The 23,111-nt window shown below is 43.2% G+C and overlaps 1 protein-coding gene across 8 annotated transcripts in view; it reads right to left on the bottom strand.

The window, feature by feature from the left end:
* Window positions 1-23,111, bottom strand: part of ablim1b (actin binding LIM protein 1b) — a 468,612-nt gene that overhangs the window by 190,903 nt on the left and 254,598 nt on the right. For all 8 annotated transcript variants that reach the window (XM_085994431.1, XM_085994434.1, XM_085994436.1 and 5 more), the window contains one exon: window positions 107-290. In XM_085994431.1, the coding sequence (XP_085850557.1) occupies window positions 107-290 (184 nt within the window). The remainder of the gene's footprint in view (window positions 1-106; window positions 291-23,111) is intronic.

Raw genomic sequence — 23,111 nt, 5'->3', positions numbered from 1 at the left:
CTCTACGGTGCCATGGTTCTGAGTATCGAGAATATTTCTGAATGAAAAGGCCTTATGAGGTTTGCAGTTTTTCATCATATTTTGCTGGTGTTATATGTAGTCTTACCTGCATATGGAACAAACAAAGCATTTGGGGTGGTAGGTCTTCCCCAGTGCCGTAACTACTTCCCCCTCCACGAACTCTGCACAGCCCTGGCAACGAGTTCCGTACAGCCGCTGGTAGTCCAGGGTACAAAGGTAATCACTGTTCTTCATGAAAAATCCACCTTTGGCCAAGTCACAGCCACAAACTGCAAACAAAATGCAAATAAAATGGGTGTTAGATGAATGATCTTTAAACCAACTACTTCAAAGCAAACAAACCCTTATATGTTCTCCAGTAATATGTCAGTTATAGTCCTGCACCCAAGTTCAGCTCCAGTCCAGGGAAAGAAGATGAGAGTAGTTGAGAGTCAGCTGTCCATCACAAAACAACCTGGAATTCAGTTATTCTCGTATCTGAGATTCTCAAAGTCACAAATCAACCTGCAGCCTTTACTGACATACCCACATGGAATAGACTCCCAGAGAAGATAACTGATTTGGGGTTAATTGGCCCATTTAAAAGGGAGCTTGATCAATATCTGCTGAGAAGGGGGAATCGACAGTTATAGAGATACTTGAGGTGGAATTCCTCGTGTCCACAACAATACCATATACTGTACTAATAGCTTTAGAGTTCTGCCAACTGATTAACATTCATATAAAACATGCTTCACTGGAAAGGGAAGCAAGTTTTACCAGGAATCATTGCTGTTGCTGTGCTATTCAACTCTCCTGTAAAGACTGGTCTAGTGACGGTGGGGTATTAGTTTTGCTTTATTTTGCGTTGTTCTGAATTGTTCAGTACGTAATTTATTGAAGAACAGAACAAGCTTCATTCAACAATGATTACACACTTAACCCCACATTAAATATTGAGCAGTTTTTACTCTAATGCCAGCGTAACACTGTGTATGTCTTTCAGTTGAGAAAGTATTTATGGAATCCTGGCAGAAACACCGTTGGCTACACATCCCAAATGTTAAACTGTCTGTTCTCTTGACAGTAGTTGGCTGATCTGTTGTATATCTCCAGCATTTTCTGATACAGATTCATCCCAAAATGACGTACCAACTAATTCACTTGTTTATCAAATTAAATCACGTATTAAAAACTATTGAATTAACTCAGTGGGGAGGCTGAGGATTCTGTTAACAGTGATTAGTTAGTTGTGCACCAGCCTGCTACAAAGTTCAATATTCATTACAGAAGACACCACAATATTATTATTTTTTAAAACTCAGTTGTAATATTGGCTGTAGAAATATGTGTTTTAAATGCTTAAGTCTTGGTTTTATTCCACAGTAGATTCTCAATTTACCTTGCTGAGGTCTTTTCTGATGTCACGTCAATGCAAGGTTACTTTAAATGGTAACGTTGGAACAAGAGTGGGCCCATTTTGCCGCACCAAATGATGTCATGAATAAATAATCAGCAGTCTTCAGGCAGAAACCGATCATGACTTTATAAGGTTAAGCAAACAATATTTTTTTAGTCTGTTGCCCTCAATACCGTATTGTATTAAATGACAAATTCACTAAATTCTGATATTTCTTTTCATTTTTAAATCATTAGTTGCGCACTTTAAATGTACCTGCTTTTAGTATTGCACAAGTTACAATTTTAAAATAGTAGCCCCCTTAGAGAATGTCATGAGAAAACCCTGCTCTTTGTATCTACATTAAAGAGGAGACGCAGGAGACAATGTCCAAGGAAACACAGCCTAATCCCAGATAAATATGTCCAAAACCCACTATATGTTTTGAAGTCTAAGATGGCTCTTCCAAAAATCAGAATGCTGGCTCATTGCTGTCTCTAAAATATTATTGCACTGAGAAATACTGTCATTTATATGTCGCTGAGTGCAAATAAGCAACGTCCATACTTAGAAAATAGGTATAAAACTGCAAATGCTGGAAATCTGAAATAAAGAAAGAACTTGCAATTATATATATTTTTTTTAATTCGCTTATGGGATCTGGGCATTGCTGGCAAGGCCAGTATTTATTGCCCATCTCTAGTTGCCCTTGAGAAGGTGGTGGTGAGCTGCCTTCTTGAACTGCTGCAGTCTGTGTGGTGAAGGTACTCCCACAGTGCTGTTAGGGAGAAGTTCCAGGATTTTGACCCAGCGACGATGAAGGATCGGCGATATACTTCTAAGTCAGGATGGTGTGTGACTTGGAGGGGAACTTGGAGGTGGTGGTGTTCCCATGCGCCTGCTGCCCTTGTCCTTCTAGGTGGAAGAGGTTACGGGTTTGGGAGGTGCTGTTGAAGGAGCCTTGGCGAGTTGCTGCAATGCATCTTGTAGATGGTACACACTGCAGCCACGGTACGCCGGTAGTGGAGGGAGTGAATGTTTAAGGTGGCGGATGGGGTGCCAATCAAGCGGGCTGCTTTGTCCTGGATGGTGTCGAGCTTCTCGAGTGTTGTTGCAGCTGCACTCATCCAGGCAAGTGGAGAGTATGCCATCACACTCCTGACTTGTGCCTTGTAGATGGTGGAAATGCTTTGGGGAGTCAGGAGGTGCGACACTCACCGCAGAATACCTAGCCTCTGACCTGCTCTTGTTGCCACGGTATCTATGTGGATGGTCCATTTCTGGTCAATGGTGACCCCCAGGATGTTGATGGTGGGGGATTCGGCGATGGTAATTCCGTTGAATGCCAAGGGGATATTGCGCCTTTCACAACTTCAGGAAGCCCCAAAGCACTTTACACCAATGAAGTACTAAAAAGTTCAAATGCTGGAAGCATAGAACAGCTCAGCCAACATTTGTAAGAGAGAAGTTAATGTTTCAATAAGTTCTGTTCAAAGCTGACTAACCAAAACATTAACTTTTCTTTTTGAGACACTGACAGACTTGCTGTATGTTTTCAGCCTTTTCTGTTTCTAGCTACACACAGATTTACAGTGTGGTGTTGATGTGACAGCCCCAACATTGCAACTTCATCCTGATTCTCATTACTGATAGTTTCACAGCCCCTGGCCATCTGCCGTATCAGTCATCAAATGTAATGCCCCGAATATCCTTTTTTTTTATTAGTGGTTAGTTAGTTTGGCAAACTTTAGTTGAAACAAATTCCAAACATGAACATTATACCCAACTGTTATTTTTGCTCCAAACCAAACACTTACATTTTGGCTTCATAAACTCCAGTTCCAAACAACCTTTATATGTGCCTTTACTAAACTGTCTCCATGGTTACAGTGAAGATCTAAAGGCCCTTCATGAATACCCATTAATGCATATATCAACTAGTTAGCCTTTAACCCAGACGGAGTTTACTTAGCACTTCTAACACACCTGGCATGGCCTTTTTCTTCACTGAAGGACAACTGGGAAAATTCCATCCTCAGGTTTTTTTTTAAAGATACAGGCCCCAATATTTCTCCCTCCCTACTTTGCCCGAGCGCAGGACTGGCAAAGCGCATCAAAGTGTGTTCTATCTGTACAGGCCGCCTCAACGTCATGTACCTGAATCTGGTAGTTGCACCCCTGGTGCCGGCCCACACCCCACCCTCCGGGCCCTAGCACCAGGAATTGGAGGTAGAATCGGATGCACAACTTCAGGCCTCAGAGGCAGATCTGGCTGCCTGCCTTAGGGCCTTCTGACTACTGTTGGAGAACAGCAGCCAGAAAGCCTCAAGAAAGGAAGACTTGCATTTATATAGCACCTTTCATGACCACCGGACATCTCAAAGCACTTTACAGCCAATGAAGTACTTTTGGAGTGTAGTCACTGTTGTAATGTGGGAAAGGTCCAAAGGTCCAAAGATCTGTTGGGTCCCTTAAAAGGAAAGCCAAAACTTAACTTTAGGATTCTCTTCCCCTTGATATCTATCAGAGGGATCCCATGGAAGGCACAGCACCAGCACCAGGAAATTGAGATGGGAGGACCGGAAACATCCCCTCCTGCCTGATTTACATCACAACACTGAGCCTGTGTTATTGCAGGCACAGGCTTTGCTCTGCCTGTTTAGGGAAGCCCAGGAAAACTTAAGGCAGTGTAAAGAGGCAGATCTCAAATGTCATAGGTCCCTGCCCCCTTTTCCTCTCTGTCGCGCCCAGGGATTGAGTGCTCCCCAGGCACAACAGGGCAGAATATCAGGGCCGTATAGTTAAGGCAGCCAATGTACATAACTGAGATCAGCTCATTTCTTATTAGAGTGAGTTGCGCCACTGTTACACCTTTCAAAAAAAGATTTGTGCCTGTCGATGGTCAGGAGAGCTATTTACACAAGTTTTCCTGGGTCAGCTCCATTGGAGTGGTCATTGGTGTAAATCCTTGTAACAGGTGTAAGCTGCTATAATGCATGGAAACTGGGGTGCAGCCTATATAAAGACAGTTCACACTTCAGCAGCTGACTGGGGGACAACCCGGCAAGGAAGAAGCAGTGCTTGGATCACTCATTTGACTCTCAGATAACGTCACTCATCAATCTTTTTGTAATCATACTTTGAGAATATCTACAGCGGGACCTTCTTGAGCAAGCAGCACACAAGGCAGCAGGGCATGGCACCTAGGCACAGAACACAGATTGTTTTCTGATTCAGTCCTCCAAGCCCTCCTTGAGGAAACTGAGTTAAGGAGGCACAGACTCCGAGGTGTCCATGCCAGCAGGACTGCCAGCTATGTCACTCATGCCACCTGGAGGTAGGTGGTATTGATACTGAGTACCAACTCAATCACCTCCAGGACTGCCAACCAGTACTGGAAGAAGTTCATCAACCTCACTATGGCAGGAAAGGTTACACACCAGATACCCTCCCTTTACTTCCTTGCCCAACCTCGGCACCAGCACACTCTTCACCCTCTTAAAACTACAATTGCACAAATAGTCCTTCACAATGCACTCTGGTTAAGGGGTTTGGGGTGCGAAGGTTCAAGCATGGCATCTTACACTATGGCTACCCAGCTCCCCTAACAGCAACTACTTACATGCCCAACCCTAAAACCTCTTCCTCCACTTTAACAGGCTGATACCCCCCACATCTCTTACTTCAGTTGATACACGCTCTTCAACTGCTAGCCTTCTCCTCATGTATTCAATCTTCTTGCAGGGCAAAATGGTGCACAATGTCCACCAGAGGCAAGCCACCAGTAGCACTCTCCTCATGCCATGAGAGATGTTAAGGTTGGCAGCATATTGCCAGCACCAGGTTAATGACTGAACACCTACATTGTTGCCCTAGAATTCTGTGAAGTACCACACAGAAACAACCTTCTGTCGTCTTCTCAGTCTCCTTAATCCCAAGAGAGTAATGCTCTCTGTGAGGAACTTCTGCGTCATTTAACAGGTTCCTGCTTCTCCATTGAGCAGTTTGCAGGTCATTCAAAACGTTAATTGCCTCTCAGCGATTGGAGTATCTGCTGTCTAGTTTCCTCCCTCCCCAATCTTTTCACTACCGAGGAGCTTGCTTATCTTTCAGTTTTCAGTTCTGAAAAATAGTCTACAACCAGAATTTTAAGCAGACTTTCCTCTTTCCAGATGTGCTGTGTGTTTCCAGAATTTTCTGGTGTTATTTCAGAGTTTCAGCTTTTGCAGTTTTTTTTCTTTTTATATAAAAGGTCTGAACATTCGGAGCCAAAATTATCAGAAATAATTGAACTGGACGCCACCAGATTCTTTTACACATTTTTCTGTAAAATGAGGTAACTTCTAAAAACACTCAACGTTAATCTCTATTTAAAATAAAATACTGAACCTGACTCTCCAATGTAAAGCTTTACAGGACCACAGATAAAGATAGCAGCTGGTGTCTTTCACATTTCCGCAGAATATTTACAGGAAGTGTGTTGACAAGAGTGGGAACATGAAAAAGAAAATGGTTTAACCATTTTCATATCTGACCGATATAAGATCATTTTCTCTCTTTAGTCTTGTCTAACTGAATGAGATAGATCAGAATCTGATATATGTTATCAGAGACAGTTACCTGTGGAGCTCCTTCACATTGTACAAATTTATCACTGTTAAATGGTCTGAAGAGCAAATATACTGTGATGGATAGTTACACACAATCAAGCCCATCCCGGACAACATAAGGCTGTTGAAAAACGACCATTGAAAAACTATCTGCCAGCTGAAATGTTGGGGCAAAATCCCTCAATGGGAAAACCATTGATACAGTATCCCATCATCCAGTCGCATGACATGCATCATGAAGAAAAATGAAATTACGAGTGGCAGCGACATACGATGCCCTCCTAATCTTATCTTCTATCAAACGGCAATCAGCCCCGCATGTTATACTGAGAAATAATGCAGCAATTCAGTCCAGAACAATTCAGTTTATTCTCAGGAATCCAAACAGAAGCAAAATATATTTTCAAAATCTTCACTCAAATGTTACATTTCTCCCATTAATGATTTCTGCAGATAATTCAGTTGGAATGCAAGTGCTGATTCTCCTGTGGATCTTATGTGTGTAAGCCACAAAACTAGGTAACAAATAAATGCGACCATCCAATCCTCAATATTAATGCACAACACTTTTAATAACGGCACACTGATTTCTCGGGGGCAATTTTGGTCTCTCCACTGTCCCATTTTCCACTGGAAATGGAGAGTTGGCAAGACCAAAACCCTAATGGAATTCTCTACCACAGAAGGTTGTGGAGGCCAAGTCACTGAATATATTTAAGAAGGAGATAGATAGATTTCTAGACACAAAAGGCATCAAGGGGTATGGGGAGAGAGGGGGAATATGGTATTGAGATAGAGGATCAGCCATGATCATATTAAATGGTGGAGGAGGCTCGAAGGGCCGAATGGCCTACTCCCGCTCCTATTTTTCTATGTTTCTAAAAAAAATTACTTCCCACCACAAGCCAACTGGTTGCCACTTTTGAGCTGGCCTCGAAATTGGTGGCCAACACTCCCACTGAAAATGGGAGGGCACCTCATTACTCAACACAACAGGGTCCTATGACGTAGCTGGCAAGACTCACCTTCTGACGTTAAGCAGAAAGCAGCCAAACCAGTGCTTCTTAAAGGGATCCCCGGAGTCTGCTCAGATAAGCAGTAAAGCCAACATAGTTTGTAGAACATTTTCCAGTGGAAAGAATCCTGCATTTATTTAACTGCAATGCAGTAAACAGTTTCTGTCAACTCACTTTACAAGCAAGCAATATGACCCGAGGTTGTCAATTGGGAGCAATGGTGCTGAGCCAGTCTTGAGCTGGTGAAGTCTGTGATAAGCCAAAAGCTATCAGGTATCCATTTCAGTTGCAGTGTTCTGCGCACCTCTGATTCAGATTTCTCACAGCAGAAACTAACCGGTGAATCCCAGATAAATACTGATTGGTTTTAATTACATTAACTCTTAGATGATTGAAAAGCTAGCTTCAGCTGTGGCTCAGTGAGCAGCACTCTCGCCTCTGAGTCAGAAGGTTGTGGGTTCAAGTCCCACTCCAAGGGGCTTGTGCACAAAATTCTAGTCTGACACTCCAGTGCAGTGCTGAGCGAGTGCTGCACTGTCGGAGGTGCCGTCTTTCAGATGAGACGTTAAACCAAGGCCCCGTCTGCTCTCTCAGGTGGACGTAAAAGATCCCGTGGCACTATTTCGAAGAAGAGCAGAGGAGTTATCCCTGGTGTCCTGGCCAATAGTTATCCTTCAACCAAAAAAAACAGATTATCTTGTCATTATCACATTGCTGTTTGTGGGAGCTTGCTTGTGCACAAACTGGCTGCCGCATTTCTTACATTACAACAATGACTACACTTCAAAAGTACTTCATTGACTGTAAGGCGCCTTGAGACATCCGGTGGTTGTGAAAGGTGCTATATAAATGCAAGTCTTTCTTTCAAGGAGCAATTGCTCACTGCTCTGCTACAAAAAATACAAGCGTCCAGATTTTCGTGAAATGGGAGATGTAGACCATCAATTTTGTTGTCTAGCACACCGATCTTGCCGTTGATAACTTATTCCATATTTTCCTGCATTTCTAATTAGAATAGACCACACGGAGCATAGCGGAAAATCAGAAGCAGCGCAGCCACTGGCCCATGTACTTTCCGTCACTCCATAGATGATTCTTGATAACTTTATTTAAAACTGTTCTACCAGTGCTTTGTTTTACCTGCCAAACATCTGTCTGAGGCTGAACCACACTGTTCGCAACCTTGGTGTCATATTTGACCCTGAATTGAGCTTCCGACCACATATCCGCAGCATAACTAAGACCACCTATTTTCACCTCAGTAACATCGCCCGTCTCCGGCCTTGCCTCAGCTCACCCGCTGCTGAAACCCTCATCCATGCCTTTGTTACCTCTAGACTTGACTATTCCAATGCACTCCTGGCTGGCCTCCCACATTCTACCCTACATAAACTTGAGGTCATCCAAAACTCAGCTGCCCGTGTCCTAACTCGCACCAAATCCCGTTTGCCCATCGAACTGTGCTCGCTGACCTACATTGGCTCCCGGTTAAGCAACGCCTTGATTTCAAAATTCTCATCCTTGTTTTCAAATCCCACTATGGCCTCTCCCCTCCTTATCTCTGTAATCTCCTTCAGCCCCACAACCCCACCAAGATATCTGCGCTCCTCTAATTCTGCCTTCTTGAGCATCCCTGATTATAATCACGCAACCATTGCTGGCCGTGCCTTCTGCTGCCTAGGCCCCAAGCTTTGGAATTCCCTGCTTAAACCTCTCCACCTCTCTTTCCTCCTTAAAACCTACCTCTTTCCTGTCTAATTTCTCCTTATGTGGCTCGGTATCAAATTTTTTGTCTTATAAAACTCCTGTGAAGCACCTTGGGACATTTTACTATGTTAAAGGCGCTATATAAATACAAGTTGTTGTTGCCATGGATTAAACATTTGAATGCATATCAGTGTTATACGGTATCGGTACACAGTTGTTGAATTGTCTTTTTTAGGCATTTATTTATTCTTTTAGCTAAACAAACTTAAGAAGTAGCAGATTAGCAACCGTGAATGCTTAAAAAGGAAACATATTCAAAACAACTTAAAAAAAAAGAATCTTTTTATTGACAGGACAATGGAATGGTTTAGGAACCTATCTTTCGACAAACCCCAATCAGCAAACACACTAGCACGTCATTTAAAGATTACCTGTAAACATCTGACATTATTCTCTGACTATATAAGCCGTGTCTTTATGCATCTCTCCACTTCACCTGACGAAGGAGCAGCGCTCCAAAAGCTTGTGATTTCAAATAAAGCTGTTGGACTATAACCTGGTGTTGTGTGACTTCTTACATTTGTTCACCCCAGTCCAACACCGGCATCTCCACACCATGGCTTCAGATTTTAATTATTGTTGGAGATTTAAAAAAAAATAAAAACAAGTTTTTTAACTTTTTCTTTGTCTCTTTTATCTCTCTCTCCTAATCCAGTCTTTCTTTCCCTCTCTATTTTGCTTTCTGTACCTGATTTGACATTGAATTCACTATTCTAACTTACACTTCCTGGTTCAGGCTCTGCACTGCTCGTTACCGATTCTTCAATTTGATTGGCTAAGGAGTTTGCCTTGGTCACGCAGGTTCCAGTTGCCCTGTAGAGGGCACTGCACTTTTTGGTTCTCTAATGTACAGTAAGTTCTAGTGCAAAACCCCATAGAAAGTCTGTGGGCAAGGGTAAGTGTAAGTGTAACAAACAATCGTTTGTCGCGGAGAGCAAAATCCGGCCCATACAGTGTACATCCATCACATTTCAGATGTCGCACTTTATTACAGATGCAAAAATAAGAAAGTCAGGCATTTCATTGTGGACTATTCGGAGCTGGAATCTAAAACTCTCTCCCTATATATAAAACGCTGCATATTTTGTGGTTTATCACACCTCTGATGTCATACATTTCCCTCACACCGTTTTACATGAAATATGTGTGTTATACTTGCACATGATTGGCTCAAATTCCATATTCATAAAACAGTGACAAAAATCAAAACTGGATCGGTACAGAATGTATGAACCAAATGCAAGGAAAGCAGATGGACAAGCCTCCAATAAGGAACTTCTAAGGAAATATGATAATTAAACATCAAGCATAAGTGGTCATTACAATCTCCAGTACTGTCAGACCCCAGCACCTCAAGACTAGTGAGGACACAGGTTCCTCAATGCTCCTGGAACTTCAGCCCCAAGCTCCCAGGAACTTCTTCGTGTTCACAGAAACCCCCATACTGCCCTTCCATGCTCCTGCACACCAGGACCAATCCCAATGTTCCCAGACCTCTTCCCAGTGCTCCCAAATTCCAGGCCTCCACCCAATTCCCCCATACCCCAAAACACTTCTCCTACTGTTCTCTGATCCCAAGTCTGCATCCAATACTCCCAGGTCCCTCCTGTCAGTTCTCCCTGATCCATGCCTGTACCCAATGTTCCCAGACACTGGTAGCCTTGCTCCACAGTGTTCCCAGAACCCAGGAACAATTTTCCAGTGATCCCAGATCTCACGGCCTGTCCCAATGCTCCTCAAATTCCTCTGCAGTGCTCCTAGATCTAGAGCTCCCTTCCAGTGCTCATAGACCTTGGACCTGCTCAAAGTACCACTAGGCCGCAAGCTCACATGCCAATACTGCCAGATCCCAGACTCCTAACCAGTGTTCCCAGATCCCAACTTTGGTCCTTGATAATACACAACATCTTTGTTCTTATAAAACCATCAACTTGCTGTGAGCAACACCATGGGATATCAGCTAGTATATTCGAAGTCTTGCAGGTAGCATGCTTCTATCATGGTCCCAGATGTCATACTCCAGGGATCATACTCTGTTACAGATGCAAACATTTAACAGAGGAAGAATGCCACCCTGGCCTCTTCTGACCTGGAGCCTAAAATTTACAAGCAATTTCCTGATCTCTCATTGACCTCAGCTGCTATCAGCTATCGTTACAAGTAGCTATAATTTCCTGGATTGCCCCAGGAAATATTTGAGCAGCAGTCTTAAAGGGACAGGACAGGCCAGGATAATAGCTGAACAGTATAACCCTGCTCCAGACCCCAGGCTACCAGTGAGCAACACTGTGTGAGATCAGAGACTCTTATTTCATAATCGCAGTATTTTAGTATTCCAAAATCCTGGCATTGTATTGGAAATGTGAGATTTTCTTCCCACGGGGAAATAAAAAGCCTTGATACTGTTCACCTAAACAACATTTTTTAATTGATCATTTACTAGAATGATCATAGTTAATGATTAACATTAAGGGGGAAATCAGATTATCAAGGTTTTTCCATTTATCACCATTTATCATTAATGAGATATAGTATTATGCTGGCCTTAGGCACGTCAAATTAATGGCCCAGAAATTCCGATCGCAGGCCTCCTGCGGGCGGAGGGCTGCAATCTGGAAAAATCTGCGCCAAGACCGGAGGGCTCCTGGGAGGCGCAGAATTCTGATGCTGGGCCTCTCCAAACTGCCGGTGCGCAGGGTCCACGTATCCCAGAGGCGCAGGTAGTTTGCAGCGTCCCTGGGATCACGTGGGCCATGGGGAGCCAATCAGAGAAGGGAATCTCCCTTCATACACTTGACCTGTCACATGTATGAATAGAGATCACCCCCAAAACAGTAAAACTTTAAATAATTTTTTTTTTTTAAATCACATTTTTAAAATGACTTGAAATTACATAAATTAACTATTTTAAACAAAAATTTAAATTTTTGAAAAAAATAATTAAAGTTTTTAATGGGGCTAAAAATAAACTTACCTTTCTTTAAAGTATTTTTAAATGATAAATCAGTGTAAAAAAATTTTTTTTTTTTTTTTTACTTTTTTCAACTCTTATCCACCAGGCGCAAGAATTGTAAGTGTTTCCTGCGGGCAGAGGGTCTCCAAAAAGCGGAACTCTCCACCCGCAGAGGCCCTGCTCCAGCGCAGCCGGAGGATCTGTCAAGAGCTTTCTTGACAGATCGGAAATGCCGGTTTCCAGCGCATGCCTGAAACCGGCATTTCCGATGTCCCTACGGGTGAGTACACAGTGCGTACACACCTGTAGGGATCGGAATTTCTGCACCATTACCTTTTTGATCATTGTTTAGCCACTATCTAATCTCTGCTTTTGAAAACCTGGAACAAGAAAAGTAGCCCAAGCACAACTAGGGTCTCTTGCACAGGGTTTCTCAAGGACTTGGCACACTGACCACAGAGTGAGCTGAAAAGAGTTGCGAAAATGGGCAAGTCATAGTTTCCAAACTGGACCACAATCTGGGATATTGGACATTCTGGCTTTTCTTCTAAGTAAATCTCCTGGGCAGGTAACCATTAAAAATCTTGCAATATTTCAACACTTATTATGGACTGGAATGCTGCCCAATGAAAGACTTTTGTGATTTTATACATGAAACCTCTCGAACTAACTGAATTTTGTTTGAAACGGGTGTGAACAAGTTAAATCTCTCACCACAACAAGCCTTTAGGTTTAGTAATATCCTGTATATGTTTCCTAAAGAACTGCATAAATAAGAGATCAAAAGAAGTTCAGGGAATACAAATAAGCCTTTTCCAATTCTGCATCCGAGACAGTGTGCAAACTAAGCTACTCAGCAACTCAGTATAAAGTAACACATGAATTACATTTTAAAAGACACATTTTTAGCTCAGAACGTTGCGAATACCAGACCAGTTAGTGGTCATTGAAATGATGGCAAGCATCACAAGATTTTACAATCCTGATTTTTATATGGTTCAATAGTTCCACAGTGACATCCATTTTAATGCTTAGCTAGATAAGTATATGATGGGGAAAGGATCAAAACCTTTAGAAGGGGATAGTAATCATTCCCAGAGGAGACTGATTACCTTTCTGAGGTATCGGAATGGTTCCCTTCAGAGCAGCGTTTTTTCTTTGGGTTAGGATGGGCCTCAGGAAACTCAAATAGAGCTGTTGTGAGCTGCTCTGCCTTTGAAGGGCAGTTCAGATCAGGCAATGCCGAAGCACCCAAGCAGGTGGCAGAACTCTGTCCAGTCTATGTTAATGACCCGTCCCTGCAATTTGGGAGGGTGGGGGCTGGAGTCTTCAGGCATCAGCGCATTTAGGTCCCACTCTGCTAGGAGCATTCCACTGAAAACCATCAGAATATCAGCTTCTCAGTCTTCAGGGGATGATCAGTGTGGTTACAGCATTAGCGCACTGCTGTCCATGCTCCATACCTAACTAGGAATGGAGGTCTAATGTTAGCTGTGGTATAAAGAATGTTGACGTCGCAACAATACCTTGAGATGCTTCAGGTCCCCTTTAAAAAAAAATCCCAAATCCAAATTGCCCAGCTTCATTTGCCTAAAATCTGGCCCAGTGCTCAGCACACATCACATCCACGATGCCAGTGCGGCACATGCAGCATACGATGTACATGCCGTCATGACAAATGCAATGGCCACATATTTCCAGATCCAGTTTTTGGTAAAACAATGGGAAATTTCATGGATTATTTCCCTCAAATTCAGGAGGGAAACAGTCTTTACTGATTCATCCATCACCTGAAAACAATCTGGGAATTTATCTGTGGAAATGGATAAAAACTCAATTTAATGATCCTGGAGTATTGCCGATAATACTTCATCACATATATCTTTTTTATATTTTGCATGATAATTGCTGCGTGATTCACTGCTCATTAATACCAAGATGACATTCTGCTCAGTCTATACGATTAATTAGGAAAAATTATCTACCTTCGTTCAGGAATACAAGAAAGTAATTTCTTAAAGCAATTTCTGACAGTGATATATTCAATAGGCACTATGAATTATATATACAAATCGAAGATTGGAAATATTATCTGCAGAAGCTAGCACATGTAGAAAAACACTGCCCGGATTTCAAAAGGACAAATGCTCAAGGTCACTTTTGATCACAAGTGCACTAGCTCATTTTCAGTTCTTTGTAGCGATGTGATTTGGTGGCATTTCCGACTGCGGTTTATGATTCCCAGTTGATGGTATACGTGCAGGTGTGCAGAATGGATGAGGAATATGGCAGGTAACATGACAACAGCAAGGAATAGTGAGTGAGTGAGTGAAAGTCCTGTATACTTCAACAAATAGATCTTATTCATTTGACAAAATACACAGTCGGCCATTTGTACAGTTCAATAAAACTATCTTAGTTCGAAGAGACTTGGATCTACTTGTGTTCAGGTCTGTGAAGCAGACAATGTCAGGATACAAAGGGGATATAAAAAGCTTTTTAAAAAAAAAATGATAATCTAATCTGAGCATGCTTTAAGTAATTTATCCAATTAGCTCATTATCTTTGTACAATTGGATCACTCACATTATTAATGTCTTTCTGTTCAAATCCTGTTTGAGTTCTGTCTCACTGTGCTCTGGCTCGTTGATGCTTCAATCCATTTCCACTTGCACCAGCACTATCAGCAGGGGAGTGTACCTTTTATCTACAATCCTTTGTCTATTTTCCAAAGTATTTGTCTCAAGAATATTTTTTTTTTAACCAGGAATTTAGTCAACTATTCACATTGTTCAAATGGTATTGTAGTGGACAACCAGTCCACCCGAGCAATTTGTGAAACTGAATTCAATAAACTTGTGGACAAGTAACAAAAAACTGACCTCGAAAACTTTCCGATTAATACAAAAACCCACTAATGACCTGAGGGGAACCTGCCACTCCTCTAGGTTTACCAATTCTGGTTGGAGGCAATCCTGGAGATTTGATCACATGATAAAATATTTAACCCGTTCCCTTTGAAATGAAGTTTTATCTCTATCTCAATAGCCACGTGGTGAAGGATCCTATGGTCTAATAGCCCTCTATTCAAGAACCTTCCTCCTCCCGACCCCCTTGTTTCTTCCTTTGTCTCCATTCCTTAGTTCCCCATTTGCTACCAGTGGAAATAACCTTTCACGGTTTACCCACAGTAAGGTCCCCAGGTTTCACTTACACCTTTAACTGGCTGTTCCACTCTCAGTGCCGCTCCCACTTACCACCTTCTTGCTGCACCCGGCTCTGCGGGAAATGCTGAGCCCCACACCCAAACCATTCCCCAGTCTCCCTGAGCCCTCATTCCCCAGACTCCATCTCCCCCTGATCCCCATTCCCTAGTCTCCCTTTCTTCCCCTGATCCCCCATCCCCATTCCTCCTGCCTAGCTGTTAATGCCCCAATCTTCTTTTCTCTCCCCTGATCCCCCAGTCTCCATCTCCCCTCAAGCCCCCATTCCCGAGTTTCCCTTTCTACCCCATCCCCATTTCTCCAGTCTCCCTCTCCCCTGAATCCAGATTCCCCAGTTGCCATCTCTCCTCGAGGCCCCCATTTCCATTTCCATTTCCCTCTCTCCACTCTCGAGGCCCCCTGTTTTCAGAGCCCCCCGATTTTATAGATCGCCCAATTTCATAGATCCTCCTCCCCCCCCCCGATTTTAGAGATCCCCGATTTCAGAGATCTCTTGATCTCAGAGCTCCACCTGACCCGCAACCAGGAGCAATAAAAGGTTAAAGGCAGAACCCGTGTGTCTGATGTAATTTCTCATAAGTCTCAAGTCCAAACTCTGTAACCTGTTGGACGGGGCGAGGGGTAATTCCGCACGTCCTATTGTTCAACTGCTACATTCAGGGAGATTAGGGCTTGGCAAAAAATACGGCTTTGCCAGCGTCACCCACAGCCAGGGAACAAACAAACAAAAATGTATTCAAACATTGAAACACGTTTTTTACATGGCACACATCTCTGTACAGATGGATAAACCAGCCATTTGTGAAGGGAATGCTGATCACATGCCGAGTCAGGCATCTGGCACAGGGCTTCAAGCCAAACTTCAAGCTGAGACTAACATAACGTATGGAAGTCAATATTTCTCTTTTCGTATAAACGAAGATGTGGGAAGTAGAAATTGAACATTTTGCACATTAGGTCTTTATCGCTTCTGCTCACTGAGGTATTAGCAAAATAACAGAACACGTTGATTATTGTGTTGCTAATATTTAAATGAGTAGAAGTGTTAAAGCCAACAGCAGTACAGCTCGCACGTTCAAGCTGCTTTTATACAGGCACTGTCTCAGTTTGATATCCTGGTACACTGGCATTTGTGAGCGGGCTCTGGGTGTTTACATTGTTAAATCCAGATCACTTAACAGACTTGTTCATGCAGGAAAAACTGGGTCTGTGGGGGAAAAATTTGGTATCGACCATTTTGGGGCGCTAACATCACCTGGGCGCTAATTAGCGCCGGCGACCGCAAAATTGAGTTTTAGCGCCCCAAGAGGAAAGTGGAGTGCTAAATCAAGCGCTCCATTTCTTTCTGAGGGCGCTAACGGCACAGAGCGGAGACTTCAGCAGCGCTGCACACTGGGCCGCGCAGCACTGCCGCGTTCAAAGGCTCCTTCCCTCCCTTAAAGGGAAAGGCCATCGCTGCAGGCTCTGCAATTTAAAAAGTACCGACCTGGACCACCAGGGCAGCCGCGATCCCGCGCGATCAGCCGAATGCTCAAGCAGAGTGCCGGGCTGATCAATTGGGGGCAGGAACTGGCGGAAAAAAAAAGAAGAAAGGTAAGTTTTTTTTCCCCCACTTACCTCGACCACCTCGCCTTTAATCATCGCCCCCGAAGCGGCCGGCTGCCCGACGCACGCCTCCTACAGCTGTGTGTGTTTTCGCCCGGTGCTGCTGCAGGGGGTGGTAGTCAATTTTGGGTTGGGGGCGCTACCGGGGCAAAGTGCACGGTGATGATGTCACGATCTCGGGGCGAAATAGATTGGAGCGCAACGCCGTAGCAAACCTCCCGCCGAATATGGCGGAAGTCGATGCCAGCGCCGTGCCTGGTCGCAAAGCCATTTACGCCTCATTAGCGGGAGGCGCAAAGGCACCCAATTTCACCCCTGTGTGTTTTCCACAGGGATAAGAGAGAATTTATGATGCATTTAAGGGGAAGCTAGTTAAGTACATGAGGGAGAAAGGAACAGAAGGATATGCTGGTTGGGTGAGATGAAGTCGGGTGGAAGGAGGCTCGTGTGGAGCATAAACACCGGCAAAGACCAGTTGGGCTGAATGGCCTGTTTCTGTGCTGTAGATTCTATGTAATTCTATCTAACTGATATAGCAATATAAACACAGGAAGCCAGCTCAAGGAGGCCACTCTAGTGGAACCCGAACCAAACCAGCGCCGCTATACAAGCACCTTTACACAAAAGGAGTGCAGCCAACTGCGGATACACAGATCTTCTGTACAAACAGCTGGACTTGCATGGAGGTGACTGCATCACAGACCCACATTTTCAAATCAACTGTCAGATTAAGGGCTCCTGTTCCACCACAAAGAGTGCAATAGAAAAGCACCTATTTGTAGTTGGGAGAGACCAGATGGAATTGGGGAAAAAAGAAAAAAAATCTCTTTTCAGGCAACAAGTTGGTAAAAAAAAAATGCCTTACTCTTTACTGCCATTGGGTGTCACCATCCTGGTTAATGACACACTGCAGTAGGAAACTTAAAATATGCAGTGTTAATAATGTCAGAAAAATGGTATTAGAGTCAAATCCAAACATGCAATAGTTTGGAAAGCATAAACATGACAGTTATAAGCAAACATTAAGTTGATAAACTATATCAGCATTCAAATTTAAGACTTAGTAATAATTGTTGGTAACAATTTGTATTCAGTTATAATTGACTAGATAAGAATTACACATCTGTGCATTTTGTTCAACAGTTCTGTTCACAAGCTTGTCTCTTCTCTGGTTTGATTTTTTACATTACCAGTCCTAAACTAGAAAGTGTTCCGTTTAGTTTAGTTGCTTTTGGCCTTGCCTGTTTTTAATAAGACAAACGACACAACTCTGCTGACTCGCCCTCATGAAAAATCTTTTCCTTCAGCTACTGCTTAATGATTGGCATGTGTCATCCTTCAGAATTTGAGATTTTTTTTTTCTTCACAGAGAAGATGTTGGGATTGGGATTTGGGAATAGCAACAGAAAGATATTGGGTTTATCTATTGTAAAACTTGCGTTTACATAGGCCCTGAATTTGCGGTTGGAGGTCCACCTCCAAACCACAAAATATTTCCAAACTTACCTCCTGGCTCCAAAGCTACGGAGAGTTCGGGTCCTGGGCCTCCAGGCGTAGCCAGTGTAAAGGCCCACGGATCCTAGGGATGCAGATGGTTCGGAAGCGTCCCTGAGATCACGCAGGCCCGGTCCTCCAATGAGAAAGGAGGATTTCATTTACGAACGGAATCCCCTGTAAACCCTACTGGAATCCCCAAATAATTAAAGAATTCAGACAACTGCAATAAAAATAAATATTCTCATTTACAAATTTAATTAAAAGTCCCTTCAATACAGCAAATACAATAAAAATTTAATCTTTTGAAAAATAATTTAAAACATTTTAACCCGGGCCAAAATTTGCATATAAACTAAAGTTTGTGTATCATTTTTCATTTTAAAATTTTAAAATTTAAGCTTTATATTAACCCTTACGCTGGTGAAAGCAAGCCCTACACCTGCTTTTACCAGGCGTAAGAGTTTCGTGGGCATCTGCTGGGCAGTAGTTGGGCAAATAGCCCAACTCTGCCCCACCAAAAGTGAACTTCTAGTCGGCTCAAGGCGTATCTTGACAGATCATAAGTTCCGGGTTTTCGCGCATGCGCAGCGCATGTGGAAACCTGGAACTTGCAGGGTCTTTCAGAAGGTTTACGACGGCGTGCACTGTGCGTACGCCGTCATCGGGACCCCAAATTCCGGGCCATAGTTCCTCATGTCTTTCAAAAATATCTCAAAGTGCATCACATACAATGCTTCAAACCAACTCCCTTTTTCTCAAGAAGACACTTGCACTGACTGATGAAGCAACTGGAATAAATCCATTGCCCGCTAAAATGTAAGGGTGGATGGCAACAGGACTGGGAGACAGAAACACATAAAAACAATTTACCATCATAAAAGAGATAAAATAAAGGATATATGAGGTATTAAGAACATGATAATTTAATGATGTTAACATGAAAAAAGCCATTCAGCCCATCCAGCCCCTCATATTTTGCAGGTGTTCTTTCACACCTCATTCTAAACATTCCTTGCATTAAGTAATGTTTTAACAAATCTTCCGTGATCTATTGTTTTCTTCCAAATGAAGTGGAAGTTCAGAGTGTCTGTAAACCACAACATTATAATACCATTTAACAAAATAACTATTCTCCATTTTCATTTTTCTCAAATACAAGTCACTTCCCAAGTATCCTGATGTGTCAGGAGCGGGCATTAATCCTTTTGGCCATAGGTACAAAGTGAATTCTAATTAACACAGGAACCAAAGAACAGCCTTTCCAGCTGTTTGATCTGATACAGACCACAGTGACGGCTCTCCTCTCGACTTGCTTTCCTGTTCCAACAGAACAATGCTGTTTACCAATAGTGATCGGAGGAAGACCTGCCAAGGAACAGAAGAACCTGCCAAAACAGCTCCTGGCAGAACTTTTGTATTTATTCATTCTCGGGATGCGGGCGTCACTAGCAAAGCCAACATTTATTGCCCATCCCAAGCTGCCCTTGAGAAGGTAATGGTGAGCCGCCTTCTTGAACGGCTGCAGTCCTTGTGGTGAAGGGGTTCCCACAATGCTGTTAAGCAGGGAGTTCCAGGATTTTGACCCAGCGATGAAGGAATGGCCGATATATGTCCAAGTCAGGGTGGTGACTGACTTGAAGGAGAACCTGGAGGTGATGGTGTTCCCATGCACCTGCTGCCCTTGTCCTTCTAGGTGGTGGATGTCACGGGTTTTCTCAGCTGCACAAAGCTATTATCATCAATACCAATAACAAGCTGCTCTGACATAGAATACTTGTCTCAGATTCTTAATTATTGTCGCTTATTTTAAGTGATAATACTTGTTTAATTGCCTGCTGGTACCGCAGCAGTTACATGAAAGGATATTGGGCTGACTTCACATGACAGTCAAACTCCTGCCTAATTGTGACTGATTCGTGGAAAATGACTGCTCGATTATCCTTTATACAGATCGGAAAGACAATGGAGATTTGTTGGAAAAAACCCTGCTGATGAAGCCCAATGGATGAAAGAGTTTGGAATATAAACCAATTAAATAAATACTCGTCGATCACCCATGACACAAGCAGTCAAGATCAAGAGTTGTCTTCAAGTGAAGTGAGGTCAAGGTGTAGAGGATAATTGAGCCAGAGTGCACAGATGTAATTCAATCTCCATTTTAAGGTTGTACCTTCCGTGCTTATTTTTTATATATTTCCATTGTAAATTCCTATGTCCATGTTTATAAAGGAAACTGCCAATGTGAACTTGGCAGGAGGGAGTCATTACAGTGTGACAAGCTCACATAGGCAGTTTCCATTATATATAACAACTTGCATTTATAGGAACATAGAATGGAAAAAGTTGACAAGAAGTGCAAACTTACGTAAGATATTAATATCTACCAGTTGATCTCCAGTGGTGTTGCACACAGGGAGTCAATACCAAGTACAGTTTTAAGTTTAAGCAGGTTTAGAGATGGTAATTTAGAGATGAAATGAGCTTCCGACCACATATCCGCGGCATAACTAAGACTGCCTATTTCCACCTCCGTAACATCGCCCGTCTCCGCCCTTGCCTCAGCTCATCTGCTGCAGAAACCCTCATCCATGCCTTTGTTACCTCTAGACTAGACTATTCCTACGCACTCCTGGCTGGCCTCCCACATTCCACCCTACGTAAACCTGAGGTCATCCAAAACTCGGCTGTCCGTGTCTTAACTCGCACCAAGTCCCGTTCGCCCATCACCCCTGTGCTCGCTGACCTACATTGGCTCCCGGTTAAGCAACGCCTCAATTTCAAAATTCTCATCCTTGCATTCAAATCCCTCCATGGCCTCGTCCCTCCCTATCTCTGTAATCTCCTTCAGCCCCACAAACCCCCAAGATATCTGCGCTCCTCTAATTCTGCCCTCTTGACCATCCCTGATTATAATCACTCAACCATTGCTGGCGGTGCCTTCTGTTGCCGAGGTCCTAAGCTCTGGAATTCCCTCCCTAAACCTCTCCGCCTCTCTTTCCTCCTTTAAGACGCTCCTTAAAACCTACCTCTTTGACCAAGCTTTTGGTCCCCTGCCCTAGTTTCCCCTTATGTGGCTCGGTGACAAATTTTTGGTCATATAATACTCCTGTGCAGCGCCCTGGGACATTTTACTACGTTGAAGGCGCTATATAAATACAAGTTGTTGTTGTAATTGGAGGAGGGTGGGTGGGACAAGTGGCAGAGAAGGTGGAGGGGAGAAGGAAGAGGGGAAAGGAGGGGAGCAGAGTACAGGGTTGAGCAAGTAGTCCACAAGGGGAAGGGGAAGGGAACCAGGGTCCTTTTAATATTTTCTCCCTCCTTTCCCTTCCATGTCACTTCTCCGCACACCTTTCCTCCTCCTCTCCCTCTTTCTCCACTCCTCCTCTTGCCTCCCTTCCTATGGGGGTGGAGGAATTCAGGATATATGGCAGACTGTGTTGCTGATTAGGAAAGTGGTGCTTACCCGGAAAGGGAGGGGGGGGGGAGCAAATGGGAAAATACCCTCGTTGGGGGAGGGGATTCAGATGCACGTTGTGCTCAGTGGGGATGAGATGGGGTTACCTTGGAAATGGTACCCTGGGCCATGTCCTAGGGAGTGCCAGCAGCGGGAGTGAGTGGGCTGGATCAATGTTGATTCCTGTAAGGAGACGCAGCAGACCCAGGTCTCAGGCCACAGTGGAGCTGAGCAAAGATACACTGCTCTGCAAGATAACTCACAGAAGCCTGGCTAGAAATACAGCAGTGTAAGAAAGAACAAACCTGCATTTAGACAGCACCTTTCACAGCCTCAGGATGTCCCAAAGCAGTCCACAGTCAATGAAATCCATTTTAAGAGCAGTCACTGTCGCAATGTAGGGAAACATGGAATGTAGCATGGAGTCCAAGGACAGGAACACAGAGATTTTTCTCAAGTAGCAATACTAATTAATAGATGCATGGGCCATGAACTTGCTCAAAGCTGCTCCCGCTCTGTCACTCCAAATGCTGTTTTAATGAAAAACATACATTTAATGCTGTTTTGCAGCATACTAAATTTAGATGAAAAAAGAATTTAGTAGCTTAAGGCTTTAATATACTGTTTTATACTTAAGAAAGAAAGAACTTGTATTTATATAGCACCTTTCATGATCTCAGGGCATCTAAAAGCAATTTATAGCCAATTAAATACTTTTTGTTTGAAGTGTATTCACTGTTGTAATGTAGGAAACGCACAGCCAAGTTGTGCACAGCAAGGTCCCACAAACAGCAATGTGATAATGACCAGATAATCTGTTTTAGTGATATTAGTTTAGGAATAAATATTGTCCAGGACACCGGGGAGAGCTCCCTTGCTCTTCTTCTAAATAGTGCCTGGAGTGGGACTTGAGCCCACAACCTTCTGACTCAGAGGCGACTGTGCTACCCACTGAGCCACAGCTGACACTAAGCTGTAGAAAATTAGCTGTGAAAAAAAATCAAAATATTGACCACTGACACTTCATACATTGGCCCAGAAATTCGGGTCTCCACGGGTGAGTACGCATGGGGTACTCACCCGTAAGCCCAATGGAAGTGCCGGTTTCCTGCATGCACTGCACATGCGCGGGAAACCGGCACTTCCGTTCCCCTGAAAGAAGGGGTTAAGAGGTGGAACGCGTGCGCGGGAGAGGCAGCGCGTGCGCATTGAACTTACGTTTTTTTTCCAGGTTTCTCCGGGAAGGTAAGTCTCCAGAAGTTAGACATGTAAAAAGCAGTCGCAAGGCTTGCTTTTAACAAGGTAAGTGGTGAATTAATTAAAATGAAAACATTTTTTCCACAGGTTTATTATTTTTAAATACTTTAAAGAAAGGTAAGTTTATTTTTTAGCCCCGTTAGAAAATGCAATTAATTTTTTCAAAAATTTAAATTATTGTTTAAAATAGTTATTTCATGTAATTTATAGTTTATTTTAAAAATGTGATTTAAAAAAAAATTATTTGATGTTTTAGTGATGTTTTGGGGCTTATAGTATTTATAGGTTTGACAGCCCTTCCTGTCAAACTTATGAATGAAGCATTCCCT

This window comes from Somniosus microcephalus, chromosome 8 (assembly GCF_052327205.1).
Source record: "Somniosus microcephalus isolate GS21.2 chromosome 8, FLI_Smic_1.0, whole genome shotgun sequence".
Taxonomy (NCBI): Eukaryota; Metazoa; Chordata; class Chondrichthyes; order Squaliformes; family Somniosidae; genus Somniosus; species Somniosus microcephalus.
This window is presented reverse-complemented; position numbering and strand designations above follow the sequence as displayed.